The 11,462-nt window shown below is 41.9% G+C and overlaps 1 protein-coding gene and 1 gene segment (V, D, J or C); both read right to left on the minus strand.

The window, feature by feature from the left end:
* Positions 1-218: 218 nt before the first annotated feature.
* Positions 219-6,646, minus strand: LOC137127040 (craniofacial development protein 2-like). Its single transcript, XM_067503411.1, has 2 exons — positions 4,353-6,646; positions 219-4,245 (listed from the first exon to the last, which is right to left on the minus strand). Exon 2 carries the CDS (start codon positions 3,988-3,990, stop codon positions 2,626-2,628), a length of 1,365 nt encoding a protein of 454 aa, XP_067359512.1. The 5' UTR covers positions 3,991-4,245; positions 4,353-6,646; the 3' UTR covers positions 219-2,625.
* A 1,318-nt stretch (positions 6,647-7,964) lies between these two features.
* On the minus strand, positions 7,965-10,621 carry LOC137125593 (immunoglobulin kappa variable 1-39-like). The segment is given in 3 exon segments: positions 7,965-8,325; positions 8,433-10,256; positions 10,473-10,621. Coding segments are annotated over 2 exon segments (360 nt in total).
* Between the last annotated feature and the right edge of the window lie 841 nt (positions 10,622-11,462).

Consider the following 11,462-nt stretch of genomic DNA (forward strand, 5'->3'; position numbering starts at 1 on the left):
CTAGCAAGAGAGATCTTATTTCACCTTCACTAGCTTCAGCAGGCCATTCTGGGTCCAACCTAAACCTTTAGAAAGTGTGATAGATACTGCTTCTCACAATGGAGACTAAATGGCTCTTTTGCTCTAAAAGCTCTGACACACAGGTTTTAAAATGTGCAAACACAATAATTTGGTTTGTGTTAAGAAAGAAACCTCAAGTGTACGTTAGGGTTAGTAATTCAATCAATTCAATTCAATTGAATTCAACTTTATTTATATAGCGCCAATTCACAACAAAGTCATCTCAGGGCACTTTACAGAATAAAGTCAGATTATAAAGATGTATAGAGAGAACCCATCAAATTCCCCTTGAACAAGCCATAGGCAACAGTGGAGAGGAAAAACTCCCTTTAACAGAAGAAACCTCCAGCAGAACCAGGCTCAGGGTGGACGACCATCTGCCTCGACCGGTTGAGGTGAGTGGAAAGTGAAGAGAGAAAAGAGAGCAACAACAAAACATCGGGCAGGTTGGTAGGACCAGTAGCTTCACGCTGGAAGACACATAGCTTCAAAGCCGGGGACACCTGCAGAAAGGGACAGAGAGAGGGGGACAGAGGAGGACAAAAACAACTACGGGAGAGAACACACAGAGTTAATGACATACAGTGGTGACAATTGTGGGGTGAGAGGAGAGGAGAGATGGTCCAGAGGAGGAAAGGAGCTCAGTGCATTGGGGGGGTGAGTCCCCCAGCAGACTAAGCCTATGGGAGCATAACTGTGTGTGTGTCCTCAGTGAACTGTATCAGTCTCTGCAGTAGCTTCCAGCTGCAGCATCAGTTCAGTTTCTGTTCAGTCTGACTGAGGGAGGTTTTTGTACGATGGTTTTTCACTGTGTGAACACAGCTTGACTGTTGATAAAATCTTCTTTTCCTTTCGGCTGTTTCCTTTCAGGAGTCGCCACAGCGAATCATGTGCCTCCATCTAACTCTGTCCTCTGCATCCTCTTCACTCACACCAACTAACTTCATGTCCTCCCTCACTACATCCATAAATCTCCTCTTTGGTCTTCCTCTAGACCTCCTGCCTGGCAGCTCCAACCTCAGCATCCTTCTACCGATATATTCACAGTTTCTCCTCTGAACACGTCCAAACCACCTCAATCTGTCCTCTCTGACTTTATCTCCAAAACATCTAACATGAGCTGTCCCTCTGATGTCCTCATTCCTGATCCTGTCCATCCTCGTCACTCCCAAAGAAAACCTCAACATCTTAAGCTCTGCTACCTCCAGCTCTGCCTCCCGTCTTTTCTTCAGTGCCACTGTCTCTAAGCCGAACAACATCTCTGGTCTCACCACCGTCTTGAACACCTTTCCTTTTATTCTCGCTGATACTCTTTTATAACACAACACACCTGACACTCTTACTCCACCCGTTCCAACCTGCCTGCACTCGCCTCTTCACCTCTTTTCCACACTCACCGTTGCTCTGAACCGTTTACCCTAAGTACTTAAAGTCCTGCACCTTCTTCACCTCTGCTCCCTGTAACCTCACTGTTCCACCAGAGTCCCTCTCATTGACACACATGTATTCTGTCTTACTGCGGCTAAGCTTAATTCCTCTGTTTTCCAGAGCAGACCTCCACCTCTCTAGATTTTCCTCCACCTGCTCCCTGCTCTCACTACAAATCACAATGTCATCTGCAAACATCATAGTCCATGGAGATTCTTGTCTAACCTCATCTGTCACACCTACAGCACCTCACCACTGTCTTACAGCTCTCATACATGTCCTGCACCACTCTAACATACTTCTCTGCCGCTCCAGACGTCCTCATACAATACCACAGCTCCCCTCTCTGCACCCTGTCATACGCTTTTTCTAAATCTACGAAGACACAATCCAACTCCCTCTGACCTTCTCTGTACTTCTCCATCAGCATCCTCAAAGCAAATACTGCATCTGTTGTTCTCTTTCTAGGCATGAAACCATATTGCTGCTCACAAATGTTCACCTCTGCCCTTAGCCGAGCTTCCACTACTCTTTCCCACAACTTCATTGTTTGGCTCATCAGCTTTATTTCTCTGTAGTTGCCACAGCTCTGCACATCTCCCTTGTTCTTAAATATTGGCACCAGTACACTTCTCCTCCAGTCCTCTGGCATCCTCTCACTCTCCAAGATCTTGTTAAACAAACTAGTCAGAAACTCTACTGCCACCTCTCCTAGACACTTCCATACCTCCACAGGTTTGTCATCAGGACCAACTGCCTTTCCGCTCTTCATCCTCTTCAACGTCCCTCCTCACTTCACTTTTACTAATCCTTGCTACTTCCTGCTCCAAACCAGTCACCTCTTCTACTCTTCGCTCCCTTTCATTTTCCTCGTTCATCAACTCTTCAAAATTCTCCTTCCATCTTCCCATCACACTTCTGGCACCTGTCAATACATTTCCATCATTATCTTTAATCAGTCTAACCTGCTGCACATCCTTCCCATCTCTATCTCTTTGTCTGGTCAACCTGTACAAATCCACCTCTCCCTCTTTAGTGTCCAACCTGGCATACAAGTCCTCATATGCTCTTTGTTTGGCCTTTGCCACCTCTACCTTCACCTTATGCTGTATCTCCCTGTACTCCTGTCTACTCTCTTCAGTCCTCTGTGTCCCACTTCTTCTTAGCTAACCTCTTTCCCTGTATACACTCCTGAACTTCCTCGTTCCACCACCAAGTCTCCTTGTCCGCTTTCCTCTTTCCAGATGACACACCGAGTACTTTCCTACCTGTCTCCCTGATCAAATTAGCTGTAGTTGTCCAGTCATCTGGAAGCACCTCCAAACCACCCAGATTCTGTCTCAGCTCCTCCCTGAAAACTACACAACATTCTTCCTTTTTCAACTTCCACCACTTCGTCCTCTGCTCTGCCTTAGTCCTCCTTATCTTCCTCACCACCAGCATCATTTTACACACCACCATCCTGTGTTGTCTGGCTACACTCTCCCCTACCAACACTTTACAGTCACTGATCTCTTTCAGATTACAACGTCTACACAAGATGTTGTCTACCTGAGTGCTTCTCCCTCCGCTCTTGTACGTCACCCTATGTTCCTGCCTCTTCTGAAAGAAAGTGTTTACTACAGCCATTTCCATCCTCTTTGCAAAGTCAACCACCATCTGACCTTCTGTGTTCCTGTCCTGAACACCAAACCTGCCCATCACAGTCTCATCACCTCTGTTCCCTTCACCTACATGCCCATTGAACTCTGCACCAATGACCACTCTCTCACCTCTGGAGATGCTCTGCATCACTTCATCTAACTCACTCCAGAATTTCTCCTTCTCTTCTAACTCACATCCTACCTGTGGGGCATAACCACTCACAACATTGAACATCACCCCTTCGACTTCCAGCTTCAGACTCATCAACCTGTCTGATACTCTTTTCACCTCTAGAACATTCCTCACAAAATCCTCTTTCAGTATAACTCCTACTCCATTTCTCTTCCTATCTGACCCATGGTAGAACCCTGCTCCTAAGCTTCTAGCCTTGCTACCTTTCCACCTGGTCTCCTGGACACACAGTATGTCCACCTTCCTTCTCTGCATCATGTCGATCAACTCCCTAGCCTTCCCTGTCATAGTACCAACATTCAAAGTCCCTACTGTCAGTCCTACATTCTTAGCTTTGCTCTTCTCTCTCTGCCTATGAACACACCTTCCTCCTCTTCTTCTTCGTCTTCGACCAACAATAGTCCAATTTCCACCGGTACCCTGTAGGTCAACAGCACCGGTGGCGGTCGTTGTTAACCCGGGCCCCGACCGATCCGGTATGGAAGTCATTGTCACGATTCGCATGTTTGATTTGGCATGTGTTTTACGCCCTTCCTGCCACAACCCTCTGCATTTATCCAGACTTGGGACTGGCACAAGAAGACACTGGCTTGTGCCCCCTTGCGGTTGCATTTGACTGTTGATAAAATGTACACTGTAAACTCTGACAGTAGTAAACTGCTGCATCTTCAGTCTGGACTCCACTGATGCTCAGAGAGAAGTCAGAGTCTGATCCACTGCCTGAAAAACGATCTGGAATCCCTTATTCTTGAGTCGTGGCAGCATAAATAAGTAGCTTAGGACGTTCTCCATCTTTATGTTGGTACCAGGCTAAAAAGTTCCCCCCAAGCACATCTTGACTGATTTTACAACTGATGGAGACAGTCCCCCCAACAGATTTCAGTGCTCCAGGCTGGTTCACTGTGACCTGACCTCTGGACTCTGAGGACACAGAGACAAAAACAGATAGCAGCATCATGGTTTTGTGGGCTTCATTTCAGAGGGATGGATGTTGATAGAGGGGAGGAGTTGAATTCTCTGGACTTTACCTGTGAAGCAGCAGCAGAGGAGAGTCCAGATGAGGACAGAGATCAGAGTCATGTTTTTGATGAGGAGGATTTCTGTGTCTTCTGTTGTCATGAAGCACAACTGTCAGTCATCCAGTGTTCAACTCTCAGGACTATAAACTCTCCCAGAGCACTGGAGCATGGTGCTGCTGATGCAAAGTGGCTCTATGGAAATGATGGGACTGACTCCAACATGGATCAGTCACTTTATCACAGGACTCATTAGGAATCTGACACTCAGCATTTTATGGACATTTGTTGTTTGTTACAACACTTTTGATTTGATTGATTTTACATATAGATCACTCAATTTATTCTTTAGGATTTGAGCAATTTACTTAATATTGATTTATTGTTCATATTAACACATTTATTGTGTAATAATATAGTATAATAATATAATAGTATAATATTTTGTTTTAATATCATGCACCTTTGTTTCACAGACTGAGTGTTTCTGTTGACTTTGTTTCTGAAAAAGTCAGACAGCTGTGTCTGTCTTCAGTCTGAGGTTGTTGGTTGACGACATTCTAACTACAACCAATGTCACTATAGCTAATTATTGTTGAAGATGAAATAAAAAGCTCACACTCCTGCTTCAAAGCATCATTTTAATCCTTGAACACTGATGTTGAAGTTTGTTCATGAAACTAAAGTCAGAGTTTCCCGCAAGAAACTTAATCTTTAGTACTGAAACCTGTCTGTTGCCATGGTTCAGCAGTGATGCCTGTCTGTTGCCATGGTTACTGAGCTCCGAGAGGGAAGTGAAACACTGAAGACCAGTTTGACCCAATCTGAGGAAAAGACCGACAGAACCAGCAGCCTCCTCTGCTGCAACTAACAGGGTGGAGTTTCTTTTCTCTTTGTATAAACTTTCTTCATATTGTCTCTGTCTCCTCCTCCAGTGGGTCCAGTCGTCCCCACCATGACTGTGCTGCCCCCCTCCAGTGAGGAGCTGAGGCAGGACAGGTCAAACTCGTGTCTGACCAGACTAAGTGACCCTCTTTAGACTTGGTTTTAAAATACATTTTCAGCGATCGGATACCAAGTAAAAAGCCAAGACACATCACAGTTCACAGTTCATAGACATGTGAGACAACAACCACTGCTTCCTCCACTGACAGCACTGTGGACTTTTTGGGGACACGTCCGGACTCATTAACATTTACACTTTAAATCTATGGGGTCATGTCTGTGCCAGATCACGTCTGGAAATGGTTTTAGTTATTGGATCACAATCCATGGTGAGACAATGGTGAGAGACCAGTGCTGATCTGATGAAATGCGGCTCTGGTTACTGGTTGAACTGTGCTCTCAGTCTCGTTCTAATTTTCTCTCTGTGTCTCAGTCACATTTGGTGGATCAGTGCAACTGTGATCATTTCAGTGTTTCTAGACATTAAATACTGGCTCATTAAAACAAATCCTGCTTCCATCATTTCTTTTATTGACATTCAGAAATACTTTTGAGACGTTCTCAGTTATTTGAAATACAATTAGAATCTGTCCCAATAAGGTCCTGAATGTTCACTGAGATTCTTATTTTGGTCAAAACAAAAAACAAGAACATTATATTTCTGGTATGATGCTGAAGAAGCTGAGACCTGCTGAATGTTGGGAACAAATGGAAAGTGTCAAATTTTCTATGATTCAACAGTATCAGTGACTCCAATATAAAATCAAAAGACAGTTTGTTCCACTTGTCCTCAAAAATCTACAAGACTGTAGCTGATGTGTAGAGACCAGGCAGCCATGATGTATTGAGAAATTGTACTAAAAAAGACTGGACAGTGGTAGTTTGAGAGGATGGAGGAGGATTAGTGGGATATTTGGGAAGACGACCTTCAGCAGAAAATATCTGTCAGTAATTACATGAAATGTTTAATTCTGAAATGTTGAGAGTTTGACTAAACAAAGTTATGGTTTAAATATAGTATCATTTAAAAAATTTATGTTATTTTTGGACAGTTTCAATGTTTCTGGTATTGTGAGATGTTAATATTCTAGTATTAACAGAACAATGTTTTTTCAGAAATATTAAATCAATTTAAAAGAGTATAACTAGATTAAAACAGTTTTTACTTAAACTTGCAAACAAATAATTAATAAAATAATATATTTTTCCTAGATATTAATCAAACATGTTTTCTAATGTTGTAAAAGATTAGATTCCTGTATTTTGTTTATCAAACTTTCAGTGTTTTAGTTTCAGTGCAGCTGTTGAGTCAGATCAGTTCCTCTAAAGCTGAGGGAGGTTTTTGTACGACGTTGTTTCACTGTGTGTACGGAGTGTCATAACCCTGCTGACAGTAATAAACTCCTGCATCTTCAGCCTGAACTCTACTGATGGTCAGAGTGTAGTCAGAACCAGAACTACTTGATCCACTGAAACGATCTGAAACTCCAGACTCACGGTTTGTAGCTAAATAAATCAGGAGTTTGGGAGCTTGTCCAGGTTTCTGAAGGTACCAGTGCAGCATGTATCCACTGTAACTCCAACTGTAAACAGATGAACTGGTTTGACATCTGATGGAGACACTTTGTCCTGAACCAACAGACAGAGATCCAGGAGACTGAGTCAGGGTGATTTGTCCTGATGAACCTGGAAACAATGAAAAAGAGGAGAAGGGTTATTGAGACAAATCCAGCTTGGAGAAAGATGATCAGCATCCAAACAGAAGATGATCATTTGTTTAACATGGACAATAGATGGAAGAAGGTCAATGCTGCTTGTTTCAGTGTTTCTCCATCAGAGCAGAACATCATTGTGGTGAACCTGGTTTCATCCTGAAGCAAAGTTTTCACAAGAGAGTCTCACCCTGAACAAGGAGTCCCAGGGTGGACAGCAGTAGACTCAGAGACATCATCTTTGTGCTGCTGGCGTGTCAGTGGCTGTGAAAGGCCTGGACAGACCCTGATCAACAAAGGTCTTTTAACAGCTGGGAGACAGAGGCAGGACACATATGCAAACACAGAATCGCTCAACTGGAAGTGTCCTCAGTGGATCAGGGTGTTTCATATCAGTGCTCCTCATATGTACATAATTACATATAAGGCCTTTTTAGTGTTTGTTTGAGATTGAAAATTATACATCATAAAGTTGAATCTTGTCAGTAATGATTGCTGTGACATCACAGTTATGTAGGTTTGACCTGTTTATGTGGATGTAATGTGTAAGTTCACACCAACAGTTATCTGTTACAATGAACATTCACCAACTTTCATAACTGGCCTTAAAGACTTAATATTTTGTATCTTTTACAGTTAATGACAACTAGAGGCCACACGGCCATCGAACACCACAACAAATGTGGAGAATGTGAAGAAAGTTCTGTTTCTGATCTCTTATAAGTTTTGTCCTATTAAATCATGTTGCCTCCTTTAGAATATGTGATTATAATATTTACTGTATGAATGAAGCCTGAGAGGCTGAGATGGAGAAATGATTTAGATTTTCACCAAGATCATTTTTTAACTTGTAAAGATAGTTATTAATTAGTGTGTGTGTGTGTGTGTGTGTCCTCAGTGAACTGTATCAGTCTCTGCAGTAGCCTCCAACTGCAGCATCAGTTGGTTTGTGTTCAGTCTGACTGAGGAAGGTTTTTGTACGATGCTTTTTCACTGTGTGAACACCCAAACACTGTTGACTTTGTGTTCACTCTGACAGTAGTAAACTGCTGCATCTTCAATTTGGACTCCACTGATTCTCAGAGTGAAATCAGTCTTTGATCCACTGCCTGTAAAACGATCTGGAATCCCTGTTACTCGCTCACTAATGTATTTAATGAGTAATTTAGGAACTTCTCCATCTCTCTGTCGATACCAGGCAAAAAGCTCTTTACCACTTGATGATCCTACAGCAACCTGTGGATCGACCCAACAGTTAATGGAGACAGTCCCCCCAACAGCAGATCTCAGTGCTCCAGACTGAGTCACTGTGACCTGACCTCTGGACTCTGAGGACACAGAGACAAAAACAGAAAGCAGCATCATGGTTTTGTGCGCTTCATTTCAGAGGGACGAATGTTGATAGAGGAGAGGAGTTGGATTCTCTGGACTTTACCTGTGAAGCAGCAGCAGAGGAGAGTCCAGATGAGGACGGAGATCAGAGTCATGTTTTTGATGAGGAGGATTTCTGTGTCTTCTGTTGTCATGAAGGACAGCTGTCAGTCATCCAGTGTTCAACTATCAGGACTATAAACTCTCCCAGAGCACTGGAGCATGGTGCTGCTGATGCAAAGTGGCTCTATGGAAATGATGGGACTGACTCCAACAGGGACTTGGATCAATCTGATCAGGCTGTTTCTCCATGGATCAGTCACTTTATCACAGGACTCATTAGGAATGTGACACTCAGCATTTTATGGACATTTGTTGTTTGTTACAACATTTTTGATTTGATGGATTTTACATATGCATCACTTAATTTATTCTTTAAGATTTGAGCAATTTACTTAATATTGATTTATTGTTTGGTCGTTAATATTTTGTTTTAATATCATGCAGCTTTGTTTCACAGACTGAGTGTTTCTGTTGACTTTGCTTCTGAAAAAGTCAGAGAGCTGTGTCTGTCTTCAGTCTGAGGTTGTTGGTTGACGACATTCTCACTACAACCAATGTCACTGTAGCTAATTATTGTTGAAGATGAAATAAAAAGCTCACACTCCTGCTTCAAAGCATCATTTTAATCCTTGAACACTGATGTTGAAGTTTGTTCATGAAACTAAAGTCAGAGTTTCCTGCTAGAAACCTAATCTTTAGTACTGAAACCTGTCTGTTGCCATGGTTACTGAGCTCAGAGAGGGAAGTGAAACACTGAAGACCAGTTTGATCCAATCTGAGGAAAAGACCAACAGAACCAGCAGCCTCCTCTGCTGCAACCAACAGGGTGGAGTTTCTTTTCTCTTTGTATAAACTTTCTTCATATTGTCTCTGTCTCCTCCTCCAGTGGGTCCAGTCGTCCCCACCCTGACTGTGCTGCCCCCCTGCAGTGAGGAGCTGAAGCAGTAGAAGCTCACAGTTCATGTTCATGTGTCTGAACAACAAGAACTTCTCCTTGTTCCCCTTTTTCCACACATCTGTTTATCTGACGCCAGAGAACAGTTTGACTAAACAGTGATGACTGATCTTTATTTTTAATGTGGAACATGTGAAGTTTTGTGATATTTTATAGTTATTATTCTAATGAGGTGTTTTCAGTAAAGTTGTATTTGTCTTTCAAAAACTTTTGAATTGGTTGTTTTAAAAGATGTAAAATAAACATTTCATGCTCTTTGTTAAATTAAACTGTTTTTTTATGAAAATCATGAAGATTTTACTTCACATTAGCTCTAATACAATACGAGAAATATCTGTGCTGGTTGAGTTTGATTGTGACTGAGGAACTTTTATAAACAGTTATTCTTCCTCAAACTGCAAAAGGATGAAAGATTAAAAAAAAGAATTTAAATAAATTCATATTTTTAACTCATAAATTATTATATCACTACATATGCATTATATTTGTTGATGAATCCTCCAGCGATTTAGTCTAAGATCAGTTCCTCTCCAGCTGAGGGGGGTTTTTGTACAACGATATTTCACTGTGTGAACGGAGTGTCATAACCCTGCTGACAGTAATAATCTCCTGCATCTTCAGCCTGAACTCTACTGATGGTCAGAGTGAAGTCAGTCCCAGATCCACTTCCACTGAAACGATCAGAAACTCCAGACTGACGGTTTGTAGCTCGATAAATGAGGAGTTTAGGAGCTTCTCCAGGTTTCTGAAGGTACCAGTGGAGGTAGCTACTAACACTTGAACTGGTTTTACATCTGATGTTAACACTCAATCCTGGAGCAACAGACTGAGATCCTGGAGACTGAGTCAGGGTGATTTGTCCTGATGAACCTGGAAACCATGAAAAAGAGGAGAAGGGTTACTGAGATAAATCCAGCTTGGAGAAAGATGATCAGCATCCAAACAGAAGAGGATCATTTGTTTAACATGGACAATAGATGGAAGAAGGTCAATGCTGCTTGTTTCAGTGTTTCTCCATCAGAGCAGAACATCATTGTGGTGAACCTGGTTTCATCCTAAAGCAAAGTTTTCACAAGAGAGACTCACCCTGAACAAGGAGTCCCAAGGTGGACAGCAGTAAACTCAGAGACATCATCATTGTGGTGCCGGCGTGTCAGTGGATCTGAAAGGCCTGGACAGACCCTGATCAACACTGGTCTCTTAACAGCTGGGAGACAGAGGCAGGACACATATGCAAACACACACAGTTATTCAGCTGGAACTACTTTAGTCATGTTAAAATGTATAAGATGTAAATTCTAGAAACTGAAACCTGTCTGTGATCATAGTTTGTGAGCTCAGAGAGGGAAGTGAAACACTGAGGATCAGTTTTATGTGATCATGGGGGGATTGAATTCTCAGGGAGGTTTTTCCTTTTTTATTTGCATTGAGAAAACAGGTTCACATCATCAATGTGTTAAACAAAGGAAACAGTGACATCTGGTGGTTTGTCTAAATGACAGCAGCTCGTATATGCTCGACTAAAGTTTAATTAAACCTGTATTTCACTTTTTAATAAGTGCCGCATCAAATGTAGATGTTATCGTGACATTCATATACTGTTATAACATTGTCCAGAAACCCAAGATGTAAAACATAATCATGGGTTTTATCATTACATTTTGACTTAATGAACTGTGGACACTGCATTACTCAGTGATTCTGTTCCTTTATTCCACTAATGTAGGATCACATGAATTATGTAGGTGTAAACTCAATGAAGCTGAATTTAAAAGGTTGAAATCGCTTTGTTGACACTAATGAAGCTGACAGATCAACTCTAAAAGAGTTTTTTTTACATTGAATGGACTTTACTGCCACTCAGTGGCTGAACAAGAGACTAACGCTAAAACAGCTTCCGTCAGTACAATTTATGCATTATAAGCTTTATAAATGCTGCAAAGCCTTGACTACTTTAAATTCATTCTGTTGGTCAGTAAAACCCCAGTTACTGGAATCTTTATTCTTTTGTTATTTTCGTCTCCAGCTCCTTTTACAATGTGTGATATTTTGCCTGGTAATGTTTTTATTCTATTA

This window comes from Channa argus, chromosome 1 (genome assembly GCF_033026475.1).
Source record: "Channa argus isolate prfri chromosome 1, Channa argus male v1.0, whole genome shotgun sequence".
Lineage (NCBI taxonomy): Eukaryota > Metazoa > Chordata > Actinopteri > Anabantiformes > Channidae > Channa > Channa argus.